Raw genomic sequence first — 24,245 nt, 5'->3', positions numbered from 1 at the left:
TTTTATCCAAAGTGCGCTGAAACATAAGAACCAGATTTATGAAGTAAATAGACGTAAACTTCCACATGCTGTTAGCACTTACAGTCCATTCAATAAGTGTGCAACTAATGTGCCAGATGACCCACAGCCTGGTCTGTTGCCGTGGACTGAAATTATGGACATGTACCAGTTTACTTTTTTTTAATGATCCATATCTCTCACCCCCTTATTTCACGTTTTCTCTCTACTGTAGCCTCACTCAGAGAGTTGTAAAGTGACCAAATAAATATAATTTTTAAATGATTAAATCAGAGAGGCGTTCACTACTTTTCTACACAGCAGAGAAGATTCTGTTGCAACCATTTCATTACCATGTTGTTATTATTAGAGTAACGACAGAGCAGTAATTTCAAAGGGGAACCACATGTTGCATCATTATTTTGGGTGTGTGTGAGTGTGATTCTGACCTTCAGTATCTCCGTCTGGGTGCCCAGGCCTTTGGTGCAGAGCTCCATGACAGAGTAGGAGCAGAAGGTGTCTCTGATCTTGTACTGACTGAGCGTGCTCAGCCACAGAGGCAGCGAGCTCTCCAGCTCCAGGGGAGGGATAAGAATGGACTGGTGACCTGAGTAAACACTGGGGCAAAAACACACTCGCTACAGCAACAACACCACATTTACAGGATCACTGTGTATGTGTAATATAATACTTGGCCTGCTAGGGCTTTTCCATACACATACGCTAGCTTGGTTTGACTTGGAATGAGTTGGCACCTCAGCCCAGTGTGGCAGGGATTTGTGTGTCCATTACTACAAGGCATCTTGAGTACATGAGATTTAAAGCCAGTGGGCTGATCAACATCTGAAGCTCCCCAATTACTTTGCTGTGAGTGCTTTCCATCACACAGTATACCACGTGAAAGAAGTTGACCTGCTGGAGATGTCACCACTACCTGCTTTTGGAAGTTGGGTTCAATTTTGGCCCAACTCTCTCAACACGTAATAGTCACTAGGGTAATGACGTGACTTGACTAGAGATGTAATGTTACGTTATAGGATCCACGGACTGGACAGCAGTATCGATAATCTCAAACTTTTCAGATTTTCAGGTTTTGAAAAAAGTGGGACCGGGTACTCAGTAGTAATGGGTTTCTTTCCCAATCACTAGTTGCGTCCAGAAGTTCCGATGGAAAAGCCCTGTGTGTGTGTGTTTGTGTGTGTGTGTGTTACCTGGAGAGGCACCACAGGACAAAGCCCAGGCCACAGTATGGGTCCAGGCAGATGGCTATTTGGCGTGAGGAGTAGAGCTCACACTGCAGCTTAATGGAGCGGCACAGAGTACTGACCGCTGCATGAGACATCTGACAAGACAAAGACATGAACTCTTAACGAATAACGCATTTTGTCATCAAACATACACAGAAAGAGCAAATCCATTTCAGGTCCAACTGGCTAAAGTGATAACTTCATGTTATGATGATAATATATATGACGATATGCACGATAGGTGAGTTCAGTTTACCTTGACTCCAGTCAGCATGCCCGTTGTGGACACACTGAAGTCCAGGTAGGCCAGCATCTCAGCTGTAGGGGGTTTATAGATGTGCGGAGGTCGCTTCCTGGGGAGATCATCTGAGAGAAAAGGAAAGTGAATATTTGTTATTTTCTTACTGGACAAAATTAATCACACACACATGCACTGTCTTACTGTTAGTGTTATTGTTTGCTATTGGGCAATGTGCTGCAACCTGGTAATTGCTGCATGTTTTTGTATTTGTCATTTGTAGCATCACTCTGCTGCAACTGGCTGAACAATTTGGATTACAGAGAGTAGCTTCTGGTCTACATTAGGTTTCTCCAGTATGTTTAAATTTAGGCAAGGAGCAAACAGGACACCCTGTGGCCCGAAGGGAAACACATTACTAAGTGTTTGTGCTAATCTGTGCATTACAAACTCGTGTCCTAAAGGCAGTAAAGTGCACAGTGCAGCTGCTTCATGTCATGCCAAATACCTCTTAGTTGTTCTAATTTAAACAAATCTCCTGTACCTGTGTCGATGATAGTGGGCCACGTCTTGATGTTGACGCTGGCAGCAGCCTCCCTGGACCTGAGGATCCTCATGAGAGGCTGAGTGGTGAGGATGCAGGCTGCTTTGCTCACCTGTGACACCAAACAAACATAAAAAAGTTCACTGATGGATAAAAACTACAATGCTTTTAGGCATTTTAGGGGGATATACTGAAAGAAATGTAACACAAAAAGTATGTTTTCTTCAGTGTATACTCAACTGAAACTAAGAATTATTGAGTTTTCGGCTTAGAGAGAGACATTTATATCTATATTGGGTTTCTACAGTAGCCCAGAAGAGACAAACTAAACACTGGCTCTGGAGAGGGCCTTCTGTGTTTTTACATTACTTTAACACTAGATGCCACTAAACCTTAAATACTACACCTTTAACAGTGAACTCTGATATAAAGCCTCCATACAAGGTGCCACTCAAAAAAACCCACATTTAATTAATGTTCTACTTTATTGGTCCCTAAGGTGAAATTAAATTTGATCTACTTTCCCCTAGGGAAATCACATATAGGGGTCAACAGCAAAACTACAATGACTCAGTTGAGACTCAGTTACTTGCATTAGGACTTTTCAACACTTACAATAGATATCTCAGGTGGAGCATGAAAAGTAAAAGTAAAAGCTCATATTGCTTTGACGTATGTATTTATTTAAGTGCTTGAAAGTGAAGTAATATTGAAAAATTCAGCAGTGCTATAATGTTCAGTACTACTACTTTGAGTAGCAAATAGTTGATGAATTTATTAACCTTTAATGCTTGATTTAAAGACACTGTGTGACAGAAGCTGTATTAATCATAATGTCAGTGTTGTGCACTCACATCTATGATCATGCGGACAGTGGGGAGAGTAGCAGCCAGGTTCTGTGGGTGGGGCGGCCTCACCGTCACAGGGATGACCCCCGCATAGAGACAGCCATAGAAGGCAGCTATCAGGTCAACACCTGCACAAATAAGAGACGGACAGGAACATGGTGAACAAAAAGACTGACAAATACAACAGCTGCACTTTTTCTACTGTATATTAAATAGAAAAAGAAGGAAATGTGTTTGTCAACAATGATGAAGTGTGTGTGTGTGTGTGTGTGTGTGTGTGTGTGTGTGAGAGAGAGTTGACCTGGGGGATAAAGCAGCACCACATTGTCTCCTGTGTTGAGGCCTCCTCTCTCCATGAGAGTCGCTGTGATTTTCTCTGCTCTCTTGTGCAGCTGAGCACAAGTGGCTGTGCACACTGCCACCCCCTACAGAGAGAAGACAGGAAGTACAGCTGAACACACCCAACAAAATGGATCATTATTAGCACCAAAGGTAAAAGAAAGACTAGTATGTACTATTTGTGTGTTACTGTTAACTTGATTTATCTGATGTGTGTGTGTGTGTGTGTGTGTGTGTGCTTTGCCTCATAAATTCAATGCATCCCTTTCCTTTACAGCAGTACACTAAATGTTACCGACGTGGCAACTTTCTTGCTAGTTTTAGTGACTTTTCTCTCAAAAAAGTGACACATTTATTGACTTATTCTCAGACGTAATCAAAGTAATCACAGTCCACAGCTCCTCTTCCAACATCACTACGTCTCCTTTTGTGCCATGTTTATGATTATATTTTATTTATTTATCTCTTTTTTTTTTTTTTTTTTTACATACATTTTTTTTTCAGTTGAATTATATTTAAGTTCAGGATAATACACTGTTAAAGACATTCTTTTTTAAATGCATGATGTTTCAAAAAGCCATTATTAATTTTGTTAAATAACTGGGATCAATAAGATTATGATTTTGCCATAATGGAGCAGCCCTACTGTGTGTGTGTGTGTGTGTGTGTGTGTGTGTGTGTGTGTGTGTGTGTGTGTGTGTGTGTGTGTGTGTGTGTGTGTGTTCATGTTATCTACCTTTGCATTGAGCAGCACATACAGGACATGGTCTGGGTCGGTTTGAGCTCTCCACTGCAGAGCTTCAGACAAAAACTGGTGCTGGTAAAGAGAGTGTGACATCACATAAACATTAATAGCGGACTTACTCAATATATCCACTGTACACAAAAAAAACACACACAAAGCTGCATCAGTGACAAATAATAATCCATTTAAAAATAATCCAACAGATAAAAACACGTACTGTAAAAGCTTGCCTGAAAACAGTGAATGTGGTGGCAATTCAAGTCATCCAACCAACTCAAAAATAAACAACAGATACATTTGTTCATTTCGAACAGTGTGGAAAAGAGAACAGAAAACATTTTTAAGTACGTAAAAGATATTCAGTGAAGCTTTTGACTTTTCACACAGGGACACACAAGCACACAACAGATTATGTTTTTTGCCAAGTGCAGGGTCAAGTTGAGACTATCTGCATCTGGAGCCACTAACCAGCTATGAGCCTTTCAAACAAAGGGTCGGGACAACTTTGAAAACAACATAAACGTGCCTCAGCGCAATCTTTCCTAACGACAAACAATCCAATGGCTATTTTTAAAATTAAACACATTGGCAATATTAAATGCATCATTAGTCTCTTGATCAGTCGTATGAGTAAACGGAGGTGCACAGGATCGCAAAACGACAAGACGTGACAGCAAAGAAAGTCCAGTTAAAGGCAGACGCCAAGAGAACATTAGGCAAAACGCAAAGTGACAGAGAAATAAAGTTCACACTGTGACGTTCTCTGGACAAACAAACATCATTTATAGAAGTGTCACGTTAAAATCACTGGCCCAAGTCATCCTTTGCACCATTCTCTCTCTCTCTCTCTCTCTCTCTCTCTCTCTCTCAGTCAAACAACAGGTCGTGCTCTGGTCAACAATTAATCAGGAGTCACATCATGCAGACCGGCTGCCCTGACAACTCATCAAGCCATGCTACACGCGGGAGCATTACAGTGAACACAGCGAGCAGAGGTGCACACCAAAATATTCCTATTTAATGCTGTTATTCCGGGGTTTATCATGAGATATTAGCATAATGCATCACAGTATATGATTACATGGCCTTTAATGGTCACATGTGATGGTTTTCTCTATTACCTCCTTAAAGCAATAAAAACAAAAAACTTCACTTTGAGTAAAGCAGATTGATATCACTTAATTTGGTTTGGCCAAACAGTTAGGCTGCCAGCCAACTCCCATCCTGAAGGAGATGGCAAATAAAGTCTATCATGGAACACTTATAAATGCGGAGTGCTATTAAAACTTCATTTAATGTATTTCTGTATTTAAGTTTAAGTGTGTGGACCCCTGCTGGCCAAGGAACCAGCCTGGACAGTCATCTCTGTGTGTCGGGCCAAAGCTGCTGCTGGTGGCCATCAGGCTGTCGCGGCTGCAAAAGCACATCTGACTGACAGAAGCAGCAGAAGCAAAGACGGCTGGGAAAAGAGGGCCAGGCTAGAGCCTTACCATCATGGTGGGCCACATACAGAGCTAAAGCCCAACCCAAGCAAAGTTAAAGGCAGAACAACAACAACAGAGATTTAGGATCAGACAGCAGCATCCATTTTCCCCTGACTGGTACAGGGGCATCTTTGACCTGGTTAACACATTCAGAACATTTACAGTTTACACATCAGTTTAACTTCTATATATTTGAGTTTCATGCTGTAAAGATTATTTTTTATAATTATTCCATGAATTACTGGGCTATAAAACATCAGAGAATAATAAATAGGACATCACATTTTCATAGAGCCCAATGTTACACCATTAAAAGTCTTGTTTAGTCCCACCAACAGACCAAACGACAAAGATATTCAGCTTTCAACAATGTTAAGACAGTGTCATAGATTTGGCTTTTTTGCTTGATAAATCATTAAACTACTAATCGATTATCAAAAAACTTGCAGATTATTGATTGACTAATTATTGTAGCCTTAACATGGAGTATAATATAAAGCGACTAAGATTAGCAACAGTATAAAGCTTATTAGTATAACTGTTGTCTCACTGTCCAGGTGTTAATGTTAGAGCCAATAATTCCTTTAGATATAACAATTCACAGTAATATATATTAAACTCATGAAAAACAATGGGCTATTTTCCTGACAACATCTATTATTAAAGGTTAAGTTTTGTATTTTTCAGCCTGGACCTTCTGTTCCCATGTTTTTTGTGTTGAAGTGACTAATGGGAACAACGATCTTTGAAAGTGGTTCAGTATTGAGGGAGAGGGCTGCAGCTGCAATGTAAACACTCGGGTCACGATTGTGCTGTCAATGTATGTCCACTAAAAGTGCTTGTTTTTTCCACTGACAGGCTCGGATTATTGATACAGGTGTCAGACAACAGCCAGACTCTGTTTAAATAAACAGTAGCGTTAACAAAATGAAGCATACTTCATTCAACATCGACAGAGACAAAATCAAACTCACAAAAAAGTGTCTTGGTTTGGCTTTCCACTGTTCTAACAATCTCCAACTCTGTTTGGTTGAAATAAACCCTTAAATCACCCAGCTAGATGTGAAAATATGCTGGATCTATACACGCTAAAATTACTTTTTATTTAAACAGTCTGTTGGGTTTGGTAATAGTGATTTCGGAGCTGTTTCTAGTCAAACAAAAAGGCTGACCTCTGTAGGGTCCTTTCCATAATAACACAGAATAACAATCTGAGCCTATCAGCGGCAAAAACAAGCACTTTAAGAGGAAGTAAATAGACGTTGCAAACATGACCTGAGTGGCTTCCCAGCTGGTGATTAACAATTTCAAAAATCATTGATCCCATTAGTCAATTAGACACAAAAACATGAGGAGATAGTGTCCAGGTTGAAAAAATACCAAACTTACCCTCCGAGTTCTGATAACTATTCTAGGGTTAGTGTGGTAAGAGTGTGGTTCCAGGTCAGTACCTTCCGGATCAGATCCTGGTCCTCCACCACACCCAGCTCTCTGCCTGTAGCCTGAGCAATCCGCTTCCCTGCCACCAAGTTCCCAACCAGCATCGAAGCCGGACCGACATCCACTGAACAGATCAAAGACAATCAGATTTTATCTAGTGACACATTTACAACCACAAATTTGTCATTTCTGTGATGTTATAACGCATCAGTGGATGTGGTCTAAGGCGGCCTACCTGGCTGTTTCTGGCGCGGCTTGGGCATGTTGGTAACACAGGTGTGCGGGCACATGAGGATATTACAGGGGTGCAGGTTTCCCTCCAGAAAGTTCTGCTTGGTTTCACAGATGTGGATGCCTCCAAGGGGCGTCTTTGGGAGGGTGTTGGCCGGGACGAGGGCGAGGCAGTACAGGCCGACCTGATGGATACTGTCGATGGCCTGTGAAGAAAATGGGCACAGTGAAAAATACTTTAATGAATGCAATATTAACACTGTATATCATAAAAATTTCCTCACAAGAAAGGGTTGTTGAGTGGCTTTCTGTTTTTCTATGTGTTTGTACACATAAACACAATCATAAAAAAGAAAATATTCATATATTTCTTTAGTCATGTTTATTTATTCTGAATGTATACAGAATATTCACAGTAGGTGACACTGAATATGTGATTGTACCTGCAGTACTCGACTCATCCACTGAAAGCTGTCTTCCTCACTGGCGTCAGGTCTCTGCTCTGCCACGATCACTATTCTCTCGTCATAAAACACCGTCACTGAGAACACAGCGATCCTGCAAAAAAGACAACAGAGATATCATCACTAACACAGGGAGAGGCTGCAGGATGCTAAACAGATTCTTCATTTTTTAGTTGGACATAAAGGAGCAATTTTTCTAATTCACCAAAAAATATTGCAAAATTATCACTTCTCATGCACCCCTGTTCTCTGTTATGAGATAAAATTGTAAAAACACACAAAGCACAGTGGCTCACAGGGAGCAGTCAGTGTCTCACCTCCCCCTGTAAACTGTTTTCACAGGTTCCACTGCCAGCGCGGTGGCAACCAGGTCGTCTGCGTTGTGACGTCGCCCACTCACCATCAGCAGCCCCTCAATCTTCCCCACAACAAACACCAGACTGCCCTGTGGAGCAGACATTTTATCTCAATGAGAAAAAGTCTCATCTTATTTCTTCAGCCAAACCTCAGAAAAATAACTCATTATTTCTGTGTATGTATGCCTTACCGGTCCTACAAATCCAAGCAGACCAGTCCGGGTGAAGGGGATTTCTCCTATGGGTGCTCCAGCTTGGTTGACGGGGATCACCTACATATGAGTGGAGAAATCAAAGTTCACCCTGACATTATATTTCAAAGGTATGGCATAATAATTATGAAACTAGTTAAAAGTTACGTTAAGAGGTGGTTTATTGCCTAAAAATATTTAAATGAAGAAATGTGCTGGATAAAAACACACCTGAGAGAATAATTTGGAGGATATGTGAAGAAATACAATGCAACGGTTTTACTGTAACTGTGTCTCCACCTAGTGGATCATTTAAACCTGTGCTACATTCCCATCCATCCATTTTCTAAACCAGCTCGTCCTGAGCAGGACGGAGGGAGACTAATCCCAGCAAACACTTGACACGAGGCAGATGACGCCCTGAATATGTCACCTGGAAGTTCATTATAAAGTGTTAACATGACTTTTTTAAGTAGGCATTTCTTGTCTCATGCCAAATATTTAATTAACAGCCAAAGTCTGTCACATGGTTACATACTCTGCTCCAGTATTTTGGAAAAAATTCTATGCAAAATTCAACATCAAGTACAGGTGTAAAATGAGTTGTGCCATATGTATTCTTAAATATTAGTTTTGAACTTTGACGGACCTCGAATGTGTTCTTGGTGACACCAGGCAGACCGTAGTACATGGTCCCTCCAGCCCGAGAGTTGATCACAATCTCTCCTATTTCATCTGTCTTGCACAGCTGAGGAGGCCCGTCAGGTTTCACAATGCACATCAGAGCTGAAACAAACAAACAGGTCACAACATTACATAAGATAAGCTAAAGTAGGAATGTAGACTAAATGTGGCAGCTACAGTGCCAACTCCGCCAACTCTGGTGGCTAACCTCCAGGCATGATGTGGCCCACATCCTGAACAGTGAGAGCAGAGTTCTTGTCCTCTGTGTTCACCCTGATCACCCCGTGGCTCAGCCCGCCCATCGACAGGATGGCTCTGGCTGGTAGTGGAGCTCCTCGTGCACCAGGCCTGCGGGAAACAAACAAAGCGAAGTGATGTGTGAGAGAAATAATTAATGGATCAGACGGGGAGGCAGCAGACAGTTAACCCATTATGTAGATCTACTCATTTACACCCAAAGTCTCAGTCTCAAAGCAAAGCGGTTTCAGTCTTTTTGTCTTCAACAATACAGAAAAAGTAAAGGAAAATCACAGTTTGATTTAGTTTTAGTTTGAATTTGATTTAATCTTAAAGTAGTGCATCACTTCAGCCGAGACATCATTTTTAACTTGAACTAATAAAAATATGAAGTTAGGAAGAGATGTACATTTTAAGTGACTACTTTGTATAAGCACAGAAGTCATATCATATAATCTCTTCATTTAGTTGTCTTTGTGTCTTTTATTATGGGTGAATTTCACCAGCCAACACGTCTCCTCACTTCCCTCATTCACGTCTCAGCCTCGCATCTTAGCTCCTCCCAACAACCATGTGATAGAGAGATGCGAGAAGAGACATGCGGACAAATGAACTGAAGCTGCTTAATGAGAGATCCATAGTTCCATAGCGCCAGTCTTAAGGAACGTCAGTTACTGTGCCACATGCGGAGGTGCAGCATATATAAGGCACACCACTTGATAAAAGACTTTCACAGAGGATACATCTGTGTTTCGTTGCTCTGAGCTCCTCTAGAGGCCTCCTCATCTCCCTGAGGTGCATTTAAGGGATTGGAAGATCATCCAAGATAGCTGAGGGTGAACCATTTCCACGATGCACGAGTAGAGCGAGGAAGCACACGTTAATGAAAAGCACTAATGATCTCTCTCCTTCAGTCCTTTCATCCTCACCATTCCCATTTCCACATTTAACCTAAAAACTCACTAAATGTATGTGACTTAATGCTGAGTATTTTGTGCTAAGCTTCTCTTGTTGCCACACTAGTTTTTTACGTTGTATCAAAGTGTCTCTTCCCAGAGTATGCGAGACTGCAGATGTGGTACCTGCGTATGGCTACAGTCAGTGCCTCAGGTGAGGTGGCACATGGACAGATCACCTCAGGCTTCAAACCATGAGACTGAAACACATTCAGGAAGGCATCACACGACGACACAGACCCTGTCAACAAACAATGGGATAAAAACATTACCAAAACAGGGCCATACACATAAGTTCACACCATAACAGTTCTTCATCACAAAGAAACCATGTTTATGCAGGTGAAGTGACTCACATGGGTTTGCTCCATCAGCCACAATAAGCATACGTATGGAGGACAGGTTGGTGTCCTTCTGTTCTTTGTGGGCCATCATGGCCCAGTGGAGGTCACGGCACTTCACTAAGGCCACACGTGCTATCAGAGGGTAAAGGAATATGTTATATATGGTGCACTTACATATTGTAATTTTAGTTTGTTTAATAATTTTTGCATATTTTTTGTGTTTGCTGTGCCCTTTCTACTTGACTTTTGCTGCCATTTCAAAATGTTGTTAATTTTAGTGGTTTGTAGGTATTTTTTTAAATCTATATCAAATTGTGTAGACAGTAGAATAATAAAACCACACTGATGTGGGACATAAAATAAGATTGGACATTGGCTGAACCTTTGTGAATGTGGACCCTCTGCACCCAGGACATGGGACATGCTTTCATGACAGCATATGGCACGGTGATGGTGTGAATTCTGTTCATGACACTCTGGGAAAAAAATACAAATATTGTCAGTGTCACATGGTGCCACATACTAACATTAAAAAGGTAAACTAGTCTGGATACACAAAACAAACTGTTGCATTTAATCTCACCGTTAAGACGCCGTGCCACATGCCCATATCCTTCTTGCAGTCCAATACATTGACCAGTGTCTCTCCTAAAACAGAAAACACAAAGATCCTCAGCTAATCATCTCTGTGGTGTCTCTCTGCGATCAACAGCTGAGTGCTGCTAAACTTGTAAAAATCACGTTTAATGCTTAGTTTCCCAAAGTATTCACTATGTAAGTACTCACCCTTACACACACACAACCCCACACACACACACACATCAAGAGAGTTAGCGTAAGAGAGGCAGGAGAGGTTTACATTACATAAGGTATTGAGCTCTGACCTTCACAGTAGTTACAGGCCTGCGTCAGGGCCTGACAGTGGGTCAGCATGGAGATCTTGGACACAGCAACTCCCATCACCGTCCCCTCTTTACTGGCCTTGTACTTTAGTGGAAGACACACACACACACACAAATGTGGGCGAAGCTAAATAAGAGTAAAAGCTCTCGGGAAAAAAAAACAATCATACTAATCATAAATAAATTTAATGTATAAAGCTATAGCAAATCTAGAGCTCTATTTGCAGGGGGAATAGTATTACCAGGAGACCTTGTGAGATTTAGAAATTAACCCCCCTAGGTCTGTGTTTAGTGCAGTGCATTCGCACAGAATAAGCAAATTATTTTGCTTATTTTGCTTAGCAGAGTACTTTGTAATTTACTCAAATATGCTGACATTATCCCTCAGATATGATGTCATGGCTCTGTGTAACGAACAACAGCCCACAAAGCCTGTTTGAGCAGTGCACGCACCTACTTTGAGCAAGCACTTGGTCGCTTAAAGGGTCGCTGGCAATATTTAGTGAAAAGAAATTACTCTCAAACTTAAGGAAATGAAAAAGAATTGCTCCCAAAATGCTGCAAAAATGTTCATTAATAGGCCAATTGCAAGCGTAGCCTCCACGATTCTCGATCAGGGAAGAGGTAGAAAAAGGGCACAACAGAGAAATATGGTATGGTGAAATACGGTGTGTAATTTGCGGTGGATCGTGGTGGATTACAGACATGGCAGATTTGCGCAGGATTAAGTTTACAGATGTCCTCTGTAATTATTAAAAATTTGCAGTCAACAGTCCCCAGGTAGCACTAGTCCAGTGCGAACAGGGCTCAAGAGTTAGATGTTAATTTTACAAGGCATGAAAAAGGCATTAACACAATAAATCATATTATAGAGACTTGGAAAATTTAGAGTTGAGACAGTGGAGAAATGTAATATCATATTATTTACTTTCCCAAGTTTCTCATGCAGGGTGGATGAAGGAAAATCAATCAAATTTTGTTGGATTACCAAAGTAGAAATGCCAAAAGTGAATGTATGTTGTGAAGAGTACCTCTATGTAGGCGGTGTCTGTGTTGGCAGTTGGGATGTGAGGCTGCCAGTCTTTGGATGGTTTGGTCAGATACTTGGTGTCTGTCACTACCCATTTCATCCTTGGCCATCCTGGTATCACAGAGAAACACAGAGATATTTTAGCTGACACAAAGCCAAAAGAAAGTGTGTTTTGGTACACTCTGCACAAATCTGACAATCTTCACCTTGTGACCTCCTGGTTTTAAGGTTAAAGGTGAACAGTAGATACTTTACAAGCAGGATGACCACTGTGCTTTACACACTGTGGTCCTAAAGTGGCCAGTGAACACCACACTGTATATATAATGAGTCCATCTAATGGGTCCCTAAAAGACTGAGACAGAAACGACTTCTGCTGAGTGAGCAGCATTGAATATAGTGCATTTGGGCTGACTGACCTTTGAACTGGATGATCTCTCCGTTTGGTGTCTTAGGCAGCCCTTTGAGACACACCTCACTGGTCAATGCTAGACTAACACCACAGCTGCCCAACAGGAAGCCAATCTGCTGGCTGCCTGCATCCTATGGAGAGGGACAAGGGTCAGGAGAAAGTGATACACACAGAAGAGAAGACAGAATGCTGTGACAATTAAAAACCACATATACACTCTAGCTACCAATATATTGGTCATATTATATATATATTATACAGTCATGACTAGAAGCACAGAGATGGCATTATGGCTAGTAAATAAATAGTTGCTCGGTTACAATTGACCTAGTTTAAAGGGACAGTTTACCCAGAACTGAAAAAACAAATTTTTCCTTTTACCTGTCGTGCTAACTATCAGTCTAGATTGTTTTAGAGTGGGTTGCACAGTGTAGGAGATATCAGTCGTAGAGATGTCTCGCTTCTTTTTGATATGATGGAACTAGATGGCACTCGTCTTGTGGTGCTCAAAGTGCCAAAAAATACATTTTAAAAACTCAACAGCAACATCTCTTTCCAGAAATCATGACCCGGTCACTCAAGATAATCAACAGACCTTGTGTGAGCAGTTTCATGTAGGAACTATTTTCTTTCTACTGAACTACACCCGTCATTGTATCACTGAGCAGAAGGAAGCGTGCATCTACTGATAGCTCACCTTGTGCTACTGAGCTAGCTAAAGTTTCAGCTCAGCCAAGGAGGACACCATTAATGTTAAATCTTGTGCTTACACAAGCATGAGCCTTTTGTTCCTGAATAGATACTTGCTTCCTTCTGTGCTGTAATACTGTAGACTGTTGTTATTCAGTAGCTAGAAAACAGTTTGAACATAAAAGTGCTCTACCACCGATATCTCCAACACTCAGCAAGTCACACCAAAACTATCCAGATTGCTTAACAACACTACAGGTGAGAGGAAAAATATGTGTTTTTGATTTGTGATGAACCGTCACTTTAAGTGATATACAATTCAAGATAACCAAGACTAATATTATCACAAAAAATCTCATTTTGTATTTCCACCACAGAGGAATTCACTTAGCAACAGAGACATCATTACCTGTCGTGACAGTGGTACCTCAATGGGCACAGGGATGACCTCAGCCAACAGGCAGCCGTAGAAAGCCACCCAGAACATACCGGGGTCGCTGTTTGGGTACACCAGTGCCACCTAAAAAACAGAAAAAGTTATTTTCCATGTTTCTTTATCCTTTACATACTAAGTGGTGACTGACAGACTCTTACCCGATCTCCAGGTTGCAGGACAGGTTCTGTCTTGGTGCCCAGTTTATTCAGCAGTGTATAGGCCAGTTTCAGACTGCGACTCCACAGTTTTCCTGTGGAGAAGAAAAGCGAATAATGATTTAAAAAATGTCCAGTTTGTTGTCTATTTACCATGTTGTATAACTGATCCAGGATAGATCAGTTCCACTCCCACTGCAGCTCGTGTAGGAAATGTGCTGTACATGTAGGTGTTGTTCTGCTCAGGCGGGCCAACAAATATTTATTCAGTTGAACCAACTCATATGCAAGAGATAAACCTAACATTTACATCTCACAGACACAATAACATGAGCATTAACTTTGGACTATAAACCATTGTTGTTTATTATTTCTATGAGTGGAGGTGCTGCTCACCGTATGTGAGTGTGTAGAGGGGTTTGCCGGTGATGTCCAGAGCAGTGAGGGCAGGACTCTTGGCCTGTGTGGCCCCCCAGCGAGCAAGGGCAGCCTGCAGGGCAGGAGGCCAGTTACTGACCACTCCGAGGGGCTCCCCCTTCACTGGGATGATTTGACGTCCCTCAGGCTTCGGGGTGTTGGGGTCCGGCTGGGGCACTGGACAAAGGCACAGAGGAGAGGGGACACAGTAGATGATAAGGAGAAGCAAACTGCTTGCAACATTAATTCCTGCCGAGTGCAGTTTAGTTTGAAATGCTGGTTCTAATAATAAATCCATTTTGGACAGTTTCTTCCCGTTGAGTGTATTTTTACCAGTTACAGTTCTATTTCAATAACTGTAAAAAATAATCAAAATAATTCAACATTGCAAAAGTTGATATAAAAACAGCAAAAAAAAAATCCACCTGCTATCAGTCTGTGTGAAGCGACCAGAGGTTCGCAAATTTATCTGTTTGGCAAATTAAATGGTGTCAACAGGACATTTCACATACTATTATTAATGGTAGAACTGTGGCCAGGCATGTGCACAGACAGATTAAGGGTGGTGCTCTTTTGTCCCCTGACTAGAAAAGTGCCCTTTTTGCAAGACATATCTTTCTATTTCTTTTTAAAAAATGTATAACTTAGATTTTTAAGCTTGGCGCATTAAAAGAATGATGCAGTCCCCAAATGTCTGTGCATGTTGCTGTCCATGACATGTCCCTTTTTCAAATGAAATGTCCTCTAGTGTTCAATACCCCGTCATACCACTTACTTGGTTAAAAATCTTGGTGTTTTTCAATTACAAAATACTCAAAAGAAATTGGCATTTCAAATACAAGTGGAGTCTTCATACACGAAGTCTGCATGAATCTCAGGTTGACTTTAAAGGCAAATAATAATAAATAAAAATCACTGCCACCTAGATTTTTCACTTAGTTAGATGTTCAGTTCCAGATTTATATAGTTATTTAGGTATCTATTATAATAGTTTGATATGCCATGCTTCAGATTTATTTAGGTATCTATTTTTATGACTTCCAGTTTCTAAGTCAAAGATTGTTCATTTCTGACCATGTGAAAAAATAGGCTTGGAAATCGACGGATTTAACAGCTTTTTTAAAATGTTCCAGCTCCAGAATATTGTTAATATATTGGCCTTTATATATCACCTATCAGTCAACCTCAAGAAGCAACCCATCCATCAGATTGTGAGATGTTTTTTTAACATACTTTCTGTGATTATAAAATGAGTTAGGTCTTGATTCTGTGATTATTTCAGTTGACTTAAAAAAAGAAAAACATGAATATAATGCACACTCTGTCTCTCACCTTCTACAATTTCCTCAGAGTCATCGAGGAAGAATTCGCTGAGTGGTGGTCTCTTCGGCCGTTTGAGTGTGTTCAACAGCTGCTGGATCTTAGTGGACACCCTGCTGCTGACAGGCACGCCTGGACAAACACCGAGACAACAGCCACTGTCACAAACATGAAAACAAACAACCCAACTGACACAAGCACACACCCACACATGCAATTCTATTCTAACACAAACACTAATCTACTCGATCACGCACACTCATACAGGCAGAACCCTACGCACTAGCACGCAGTCAGGATCAGATTCAGCAGCAGGAAGGATTCAAAGGGAAATTGGTAGGAGACATAGATTGGACGATCTTTAGGAAAATCAAATGTAGGAGATTCTCTACGTCTAAACCTAGGACACGAGACACACATAGAGACAGAGAGACAGACACCAGGCTGGAAAGCAAGCTGATTTTGGGCTCCTCAGCATCCCTCCCCTTCCCCGATTTCGACTTATATTACCTTTTCTTTTTCCTTTTTTTAATGAAAGGCAAGACAGGGACAGGATTAATGGACCCAAAAGAAAGAACAAAAAAGATCTGTGATTAGCAGCATTCACCACACAGTGAAATGAGGATGATGTTGAAGATGAATCTGGGTGAACATGGGCAGAGGGTTTATGGATTTGAACGTGCTCCAGTCAGCTTCGTCACTGCAATGCTGTGAGCCATACGGTCAATGCAAAACAGAAAACGTCACTCAGCTGCCATGATTAGCACATGCAAATGGTTTGACCTTCCAATTTGGAGAAGATTGATAACCAGGTGACAGTTAGCATGTTCAACACATTTCAAGAACAGAAAACTATGATTTTTCTCCCCACAATATGGAAAAAGAACACCCTGACATATACATTTAAACCACTAACAGACATTTCTAAACTTTTTGGCTTGTGTGAGAATACCGTCAGCAGTGTCCAGCATGCTGGAGCGGCTCTGTCCACGGCTCATGCCCCTGACCGCTGGCGGCAGGTCCACCCTGGACCCTCTCTCCTGGGGAGTGGAGGATGTCACATCTGGGGGGACACTGTTTTCTGGAGGATAGGAAGTAGGAGGAGGTCATGGGAAAACAGCCAACCATCACTGTTATGTATCAGTTCATATCAAAGCTAATAATTAGTTTACCTATGCGTGTGTGTGCCAGCACATCTGCTAACAAAGAAGCAGCAGGTGGGGGCTGGGGCTGTGGCTGTGTCTTGGGCTCTCCATGGGAGAGGGTGGAGGAAGCAGACGAGGACGTGGAGGAGCTTTGGACGGAACGGTTGATCCAGTAATCAGGGCTCTGCAGGCTCTGAGCTAGCACTGCACTGAGAGCTGCCTTTCTGCGCAGTGAGCCCTCATCCTCTGATGCAGAAGATGTGTCTGATGGAATGAGATTAGATGTTTTGTTTTTTTTATACATAATTTAGCCTAAAATGGCACATTTATAGTTTTGCTTGCTCCACAGGGGGTCCACAGGGGCTGAAGGTTTTTGATCAAACAGCAGGTCCCATAATTACAACACCCACCACTTACCCACTGAGTTTGAGAAATCTAGTTTACCTGGGGGTGTGCAGGTGTCTATAGGCGACTGGACAAAGGCTGAGCGTCTCTTGGTTGGCATGGGCAGTGCCATCTTCTCTTCTTTGTGTTTGGCCAGCGCTGCCTGAACAGCCTCCGTGTGGATGTCTACATCAACAATAAAAACACATAAAGAGACAAATAAGTGAGGTAGACAGAAAGAAAGAGTAAGTGACAGGCTGATGCTTTCTTATTGCTGGATAGAGCTGCAACAATGGGTCAATTAGTTGTCAACCAACTTATTTGATTACTAAATTGGTTTGAGCAATGTTTTAAGAAAAAAAAAGTCAAAATTCTCCAATTTCAATTTCTTAAATGTGAAATGGAAACTACACATCTTTGGGTTGCAGACAGAACACGATATTTAAGGACGTCATCTTGGGCTTTGGGAACCACCTATTTATATTATTCATAATTTTCTGACATTGTAGAGACAAACAACTTATTGATTATTAGAAAAATATCCACAGAATAATCGACAATGAAAATAATTGCTAGTCGCAGCCCTACTGCTGTTCGGTATTTATTTCCTCTGCCAAGAAGGTAACGTCCTCCATTCAGGCTGTTTGTCTGTCAGCAGGATTACGGACAAACTGCTGTTCCCATTTTCACAAAACTTGGTGGACGGGTGTAGCGTGGGCTAGGGAAGAATCCATAATATTTAATTTTTTTATATTTACAAGAATGCACGATATTTCGGACTGGCAAGTTCCTTATCCTCTTTTAAACCCCTCTTAAAAACACATCTTCATAAATGCGCTTTCACAGGGTTAATGGTCTGAACTTTCTGAATTCTTAAAACCTATTTATATACACAGGCATTCTCTTAACCTTTTCTGTGAAGCACTTTGTAACTTTGTTTTAAAAAGCATTAAATAAATAGAGTTTATCATTGCTGTTATTATTATTATCATGATTACTAATAATAATCTGAGGCGGATCAGAATCACAGGGTGGATTCACTTCATTTTTTTTCTTTCATTCAGATTCTGAGATAGGGCGTTTGGCCTTGGCAGTGGTCTGCACTCTTTGATTTCCTTCTTCTTTAATTTGTTTTATTCTTTTGTTATAGTGTTTTGTTTTGTTTTTTTATCTATGCTGTGTACCTGATCTGTAGCGCTCGTCTCTGGCCCCTCCACTGCGATGTGCGCGGTGGTGTTTGGCAGCTGAAGATGTGGAGGGCCCCGGAGCCTCAGGACTCGGGCTGGGGTCAGCACTATGGCCTGGGGAAAGCTGCACATCTGGCAGAGACAGATCCACATCTAGAGAACAGATTTGTGCAAAGTAAAAAAAAAACACATGTAGAGAGACATCAATAAACAACAACAAACATGAGCTTTTGGAACGCTCCACATAATGCCATTACAGCTACATGTTGGCATAAATATTACATTAAACTCTGAGAAGCTTTCTAAATTTAGCAACACTACTGAGCCTCTGAGCATGAAGTGAAATAAGGACATGCACTTGACTGATGCAACTTATACCGTTAATTCAGTACATGAAACTAGGCTAGACACAAGCAAATATATTTTTAGTCAACTCCTCTCAGAGGGCCTGGGCAACAGAGTCCCTGTGTAGAAGATGGTTCAGAGGGAAAAGAAGCCTGATGGGATGGATGCAGGAGCAGGAGGTGAACATTGGAGTTTCAAAGCTTCCCAATACCTGCATTGACATCCAGGGCACACTGCCCAGAACCCACTGACGACAATCAAAATTTAATTTCAGTGCTTAAAATGGAAATTATCCACATTAAATTACGATCCCTGCAGTCCTTTTCTATTCCCTGTGTGTGTTACCGCTTCACATGAAAGTGTTGTTGCTCAAGCCACAACAGGCAAAGGTTACACTGGTAGGACAGGAAGTCAAGTATTCAACTTTTTTTAAAAAAAAAATCTCACAGTGACACATAAAGAAGGATTTTTTACATGCCAATGCTAATGTGGCACAACTCTGTCTAAGGAAACACCACACCCTCGTATGAGTCAGCTGACTGAGGAAAAACTGAACAGATCAGCTTACCAACGAGGACAGAGGTGACGGGCTCATAGCAGTAGAGCGAAACTCTGGTACTTCCCCGCTTCTGTGTCTTTTCGTAAACCGACACTGGTTAAAGACAACTGTGTTTGTGGGTTCACAATCAAGAGCACACACTCTGTGGCAAACAGTGGTTTTGTTATTCTGGGGATTTCTACAGTGGGTTTGTGAAGAAGCTGTTAGATGTTACTGCATGCCAGTGATACTCAACACAGTATTTTATCTCACTTAGTTTTAGGAATTGTGTGTCTTTTAGTCTTAGTATTTTATAGTGTTGTTTGTTGTATGAGCAACGTCAAAGACAATGTTCTTTCATGACAGACAATAAAGATTTTCAAAAAAGTACCAGTGGAGGATCCCCTGCACTGCCTGCAAAGCTCCTAGCTAAGCCCCTACAAACCTAAAATCCTAGAAACGTCTTAAAACCCCAAAATATCCCAAAATCCTCAAAACATCCTGAAATCCGAGAAATGTCCCAAAATGTTACAAACATCCTAAAGTCCTTAAAATCCTAGAATGTGCTAAAATTCCAGAAATGTCCTTAAGTCCTGGAAACATGTATGGGGTTACTGCAACTGGCCCCTGTCATTTTGCAAAAGTGGCCCCCAACCAAGTCAAGTGAGTATCCCTGCAGTATACACTGTTGTCACATGTGGAATTCCCATATTGGCCACTAGAGTGCCACAGAAAGCCAGAAATTCTCCTTGAAAACTTGGACAAAGAGAATTACAGATACACTGGATATTCAGTGAAGCTACTTTTTTATTTAATAGCTGGGGTGAAAAATAAAACCACGCTATTTTTTTCTATGTAATTTTCTATACAGATGGGGGGAGTCATCAGCTGGGATGAAACAACCAGCAGACTGAACTCTCATAACAGGATGAGTTCTTCTGATGGAATCACTTTGGTTTCATGGCCAGCATCAAAAATGCTGACAGAGAAGGTGAAAATCACACAGGGAAGAAAGAGTACTCATATGCAAAATGACTAAAACCAAAGAGCAGAAGAGTTGGTCTTACTTGGCAAATGGGGGATGTAGGAGGCCAACAGCTTGGCTCTCTTCTTCTCATAGCCCTTCTGCGTGATGTCACCTAGGAGAGAGGACAGCGACACCACACCGTTATGTTAGTCATAATTACCACACAAACACCGGACAACTCTGCGCATATGAACCAGATAAAGTACACACAACACTCCTCTGACACTCGCATGCACGCGCGCACACACACACACACACACACACACACACACACACACACACACACACACACACACAGAGAGAGAGCCTCTGCTTTGGCTAATACATTTGCAGGGGTTGAGTCATAATAATAATCCTCTTTAAACCAGATCCACTGAACTCCACATGTTGACGCTCAGTCCATTTACAACTAGGCAAAGAGATAACACCATTGTTTGGCCTTACATTAGCCCCGGGGGAATAAACATGACGAGTGCATAAAACCTTCTCCAGGCTATGAAACCCAAATATGATTATAGTGACTAGCAGATAACCGTTTGTGGCAGAGAACAATGGCGAAACTGAAGGCTATCGGGAACAGTTAGGATAGTGAGCAGAGCAAAAAGGAAGCCATGTGAGCCAGTTTCACATGGGACTCTACGATTTATCTGCTCCACCTCCCCCCTCTTTTTCCCACTGTACACCCCACCCCTTCCTCATTTGGCCTTGGACAGACAGGACTCTCGCCGCTACCAAAGTTTGTTGGAGAGAAACAGAGGCAAGATAAAGTCCGCTTAACTGGGACCCCAAAACACACAGTTTGCTTGAGCAGCAAACATGCATGCAAGACACACCCTCTCCCAGTCAAGTCCAAAGTCTGGCCTGGGGGCCAACTGTGGCCCTCAGACTGATTTTAAATGGCCCTTGACTTGTCTTTTAAAATATACTATATACAAAGATACTATGATTAACAGTATTTTGTGTATGTGTGATTTTTATGTATTTGCTGTTTCCACCGAGGAACACTGGACGTTAGTGTTTGTAGTAACACTTGAGTGCTATCCTCTGGGATTTTTTTGTCATGATACTCATGTGAGTTGTGGTGCCATGAAATTAAATAAAAGTCAAATAAAATCAAATATTGGTTTATCAAGCAAGATCACTTTGTATTTACTTTAATTAACCTCACAACTGCAGGACAATCATACAGTTTGTAGACGTGCACCAAGTAGGAACTAAATGGGAGAAACTAATGTGTTCATAAACAGACACTAAAGAAGCAAACAAATGGTTACCTAACTCAAAATATTTCCTGCAACATAGAAGAAAAAAAGCATAAAGTCAACAACAACAGCTGCCGCTTTCAGGAATGGTGGAAAAGTTGTATGCTTTTTCACTTAAAAATGTTGTGTGCTGTCTCATTTGTATGCTATTTCTGTTTTTCTTTTCTTTTTTTAACCCATATGATGTGGGAGGCAGCTGGTATTTTTTCTACATTATCTAATCTGGCCCCCATTCTAAAAAGTTTGGAACCCTATCCAGTTCACTGACATACACCCTCCTTTAAAACACAAACACTATTCTCAGTTATTCCACTTCTCATGTGTCCAGTGATAACACCGTATGCTATGTCAAGTGCAATGTGCCAAAGGACTGCTTAGCCTCAATCCCGGCACCTCCACCAATCTGACTGGTGACAACAAGGAAAAACCCTCGTCCAGCCAGCTGGGAGGGGGAGAAAATCAGAGATAACAAGAAGGAGAGGGGCTGAGAGTCACTGGCAGAAGTGGGAACAAACTTAGCGTGGTGTGTGTATGAAACAACAATGGAAAGAAAATGAGGAGATGGAGAGGAGCGCCAAAGTTCAACAACAGATTGAAGGGTGGTGGGCTGGATAAGCCGGCAATGGGTGGGGAATCCCATGTGTGACTCTGACTCTGTGTGTCTTAAAGCTTTCTCACACTCTGGTCACTGTGCGCTGGTGTGTGGCGTTTGCCTGGAAAAACAACTAAATGAAAAGGGGAGCTCTCTTCAGGATTTGAGTATGTAGATTGCCAGGGTTTGACTTTTGGAGACTTTTTATTTTTTATCCTTCCCATGCAGGAAACTCTAGAGATTTCACAACACTGAAATCATGGGAAACAAGGGAACAGAGAGGGAGCAGAGGGAGTGCACATCATTTGCAAAGAAACAAAACAGCAGAGACAAAGTTAGAGAGTTTTAGAGAAAGTGTGGTTCAGTGCTGACTGCTTTGTTATTCTCTGCGTTAGAAAGCTCAAATGAGGTGACCAGCAGTCAGCTCAGACTTCATGCCTGGGTACACACACTGGCCTCAAATGTACTTGGGACAAAAAAAAAAGAAAAAAAAAAAAGTAGCAAAGTGTGTTGCCGTCTCTTTGTTTCTCCAACTCTTAGGCATGCTACTGGTGTGTTAATGTGGGGGAAAACACTCCCAGACAGACATGCAAGTCCAGCAATCAGCAGCAAATTGATTGTATTGGACTGGAACGTCATTGTTGTTGGAGACGGGGTTCTGTCAAAGCCTGGTCCTGGTGTCCAAGTGGTGCCCGCAGGGATGAAGGGAGGGATGGAAAGATGGAGGGAGGGTCATTAACACAGACAGAGGAGAGTCTGTATTAGTGTGAGGGCATAACAACAGGCGTGGACTGGCACGGCCACACTGGCTCTGTGGCTGGCAGCGGGCACAGAGACACGGAGGGCTCTAGGGCTGAGAGAGTGACTGTGACAGCTGCTTCAAAACAGAGGAAAAGCTGTATGTTTTGAGAGCAAGAATGTGGTGTTTTGAGTGTGAGCACGAGCAAAACAGCACAGTGCCTTTGTGTGTGTGTGTGTGAGTGTGTGTGTAATATGAGGTCAGGGGACAGGATATGAGCGTTACTCCACCCTGTGTGTGCGCTGCCAAAATCGTCTCCCTGTGTCTGTCTACAGAAAGAGGAATGTGCTGATTGGAGAACACCATGCTAGCAGAGAGGACAAACTTGCCAGGAGAGCTAGCCCATTGGCCAAAAACTCCCCTGAGGTGCAGGAAGTGAATGTATTTGTGTGTGTACATGTGTGTGTACACAGCTGGTGCAGGTTAAGGGGTGCTACAGTACACAGAGGAATGACTGCTGACTGAGCCCCGAGCAGGGTTGCATTACAGGCCCTCTCTGTAAAATGTGTGTCAGTGTGTCAAACCAGAAGGATCATGTGTGTTTTGTTGTCCTGGCATATGTTGGGTCTGCTCAACGCAGAAGTAGTAAAGGCAGTTTTACCAAAATATGTGTGTAATAATGTCTCTTAGATGCACTGATTTATATGGATGTAGTGATCCAATGATCTGGATCGATATATATCGATTCAATGATCAGCAATGCAATTTGATTGATGCGTGAAGTGTAAACATCGATCCATATTATCATCTTTAGGATGCGCTTTTATTTTGAAATTCTGCATCACAGTCAATCAGTGGCAGGCAGATGATGGCGAGCAGCAAAGAGAAAGACAAAGAAGATAACGCTGTTTACTCAGGAATAAATCAGCAGTGTAATAATATTCAGGATTTCACAATAAAATAAGAGTCAACAGACATAGCACATGTCAGATGTAAACAATGTCGTTAATGGACTTACGAAAACGTACCTGCCGGGTAGTTATCTTACTCCATTAACTTCTATTAGCAGCACAGCAGCATTTCAGTAATGATCTGCTAAAAAAAGCATGCATGCTGGCTGAAATTCAACTCTGCTGTTGTGGCGGGAAATGGGTTGACTTAAATCAGCGGTGAGTAACAAAAAGTGTAAATAATATATCTAAATTGTTGAGCTAAACTCCAATAGCCACTAAGCTAATTTATGCAATGTAAAAGTGCTTAACCCTTTGAAAACTGGATCAACACCATTTTTTCTTGTGCTGCATAAACCCTTTGAAACC

At 41.7% G+C, this 24,245-nt stretch overlaps 1 protein-coding gene across 1 annotated transcript in view; it reads right to left on the bottom strand.

Moving 5' to 3' along the window:
* dip2ba (disco-interacting protein 2 homolog Ba) overlaps nucleotides 1-24,245 on the bottom strand; it is a 53,011-nt gene that overhangs the window by 6,632 nt on the left and 22,134 nt on the right. Inside the window, exons 2-32 of the mRNA XM_042492114.1 lie at nucleotides 20,374-20,445; nucleotides 18,421-18,576; nucleotides 17,297-17,422; nucleotides 16,880-17,116; nucleotides 16,660-16,788; nucleotides 16,218-16,229; nucleotides 15,720-15,839; nucleotides 14,367-14,564; nucleotides 13,974-14,065; nucleotides 13,789-13,899; nucleotides 12,697-12,820; nucleotides 12,279-12,388; nucleotides 11,230-11,332; nucleotides 10,929-10,993; nucleotides 10,728-10,821; nucleotides 10,358-10,477; nucleotides 10,128-10,242; nucleotides 9,017-9,156; nucleotides 8,774-8,910; nucleotides 8,125-8,205; nucleotides 7,895-8,022; nucleotides 7,557-7,671; nucleotides 7,118-7,319; nucleotides 6,894-7,006; nucleotides 3,950-4,030; nucleotides 3,176-3,299; nucleotides 2,881-3,002; nucleotides 2,027-2,138; nucleotides 1,501-1,610; nucleotides 1,209-1,339; nucleotides 447-615 (exon numbers count right to left, since the gene is read on the bottom strand). Of these exons, the coding sequence (XP_042348048.1) occupies nucleotides 447-615; nucleotides 1,209-1,339; nucleotides 1,501-1,610; nucleotides 2,027-2,138; nucleotides 2,881-3,002; nucleotides 3,176-3,299; nucleotides 3,950-4,030; nucleotides 6,894-7,006; nucleotides 7,118-7,319; nucleotides 7,557-7,671; nucleotides 7,895-8,022; nucleotides 8,125-8,205; nucleotides 8,774-8,910; nucleotides 9,017-9,156; nucleotides 10,128-10,242; nucleotides 10,358-10,477; nucleotides 10,728-10,821; nucleotides 10,929-10,993; nucleotides 11,230-11,332; nucleotides 12,279-12,388; nucleotides 12,697-12,820; nucleotides 13,789-13,899; nucleotides 13,974-14,065; nucleotides 14,367-14,564; nucleotides 15,720-15,839; nucleotides 16,218-16,229; nucleotides 16,660-16,788; nucleotides 16,880-17,116; nucleotides 17,297-17,422; nucleotides 18,421-18,576; nucleotides 20,374-20,445 (3,749 nt within the window). The remainder of the gene's footprint in view (nucleotides 1-446; nucleotides 616-1,208; nucleotides 1,340-1,500; nucleotides 1,611-2,026; nucleotides 2,139-2,880; nucleotides 3,003-3,175; nucleotides 3,300-3,949; nucleotides 4,031-6,893; nucleotides 7,007-7,117; nucleotides 7,320-7,556; nucleotides 7,672-7,894; nucleotides 8,023-8,124; nucleotides 8,206-8,773; nucleotides 8,911-9,016; nucleotides 9,157-10,127; nucleotides 10,243-10,357; nucleotides 10,478-10,727; nucleotides 10,822-10,928; nucleotides 10,994-11,229; nucleotides 11,333-12,278; nucleotides 12,389-12,696; nucleotides 12,821-13,788; nucleotides 13,900-13,973; nucleotides 14,066-14,366; nucleotides 14,565-15,719; nucleotides 15,840-16,217; nucleotides 16,230-16,659; nucleotides 16,789-16,879; nucleotides 17,117-17,296; nucleotides 17,423-18,420; nucleotides 18,577-20,373; nucleotides 20,446-24,245) is intronic.

This window comes from Plectropomus leopardus, chromosome 8 (assembly GCF_008729295.1).
Source record: "Plectropomus leopardus isolate mb chromosome 8, YSFRI_Pleo_2.0, whole genome shotgun sequence".
Classification (NCBI taxonomy): domain Eukaryota; kingdom Metazoa; phylum Chordata; class Actinopteri; order Perciformes; family Serranidae; genus Plectropomus; species Plectropomus leopardus.
This window is presented reverse-complemented; position numbering and strand designations above follow the sequence as displayed.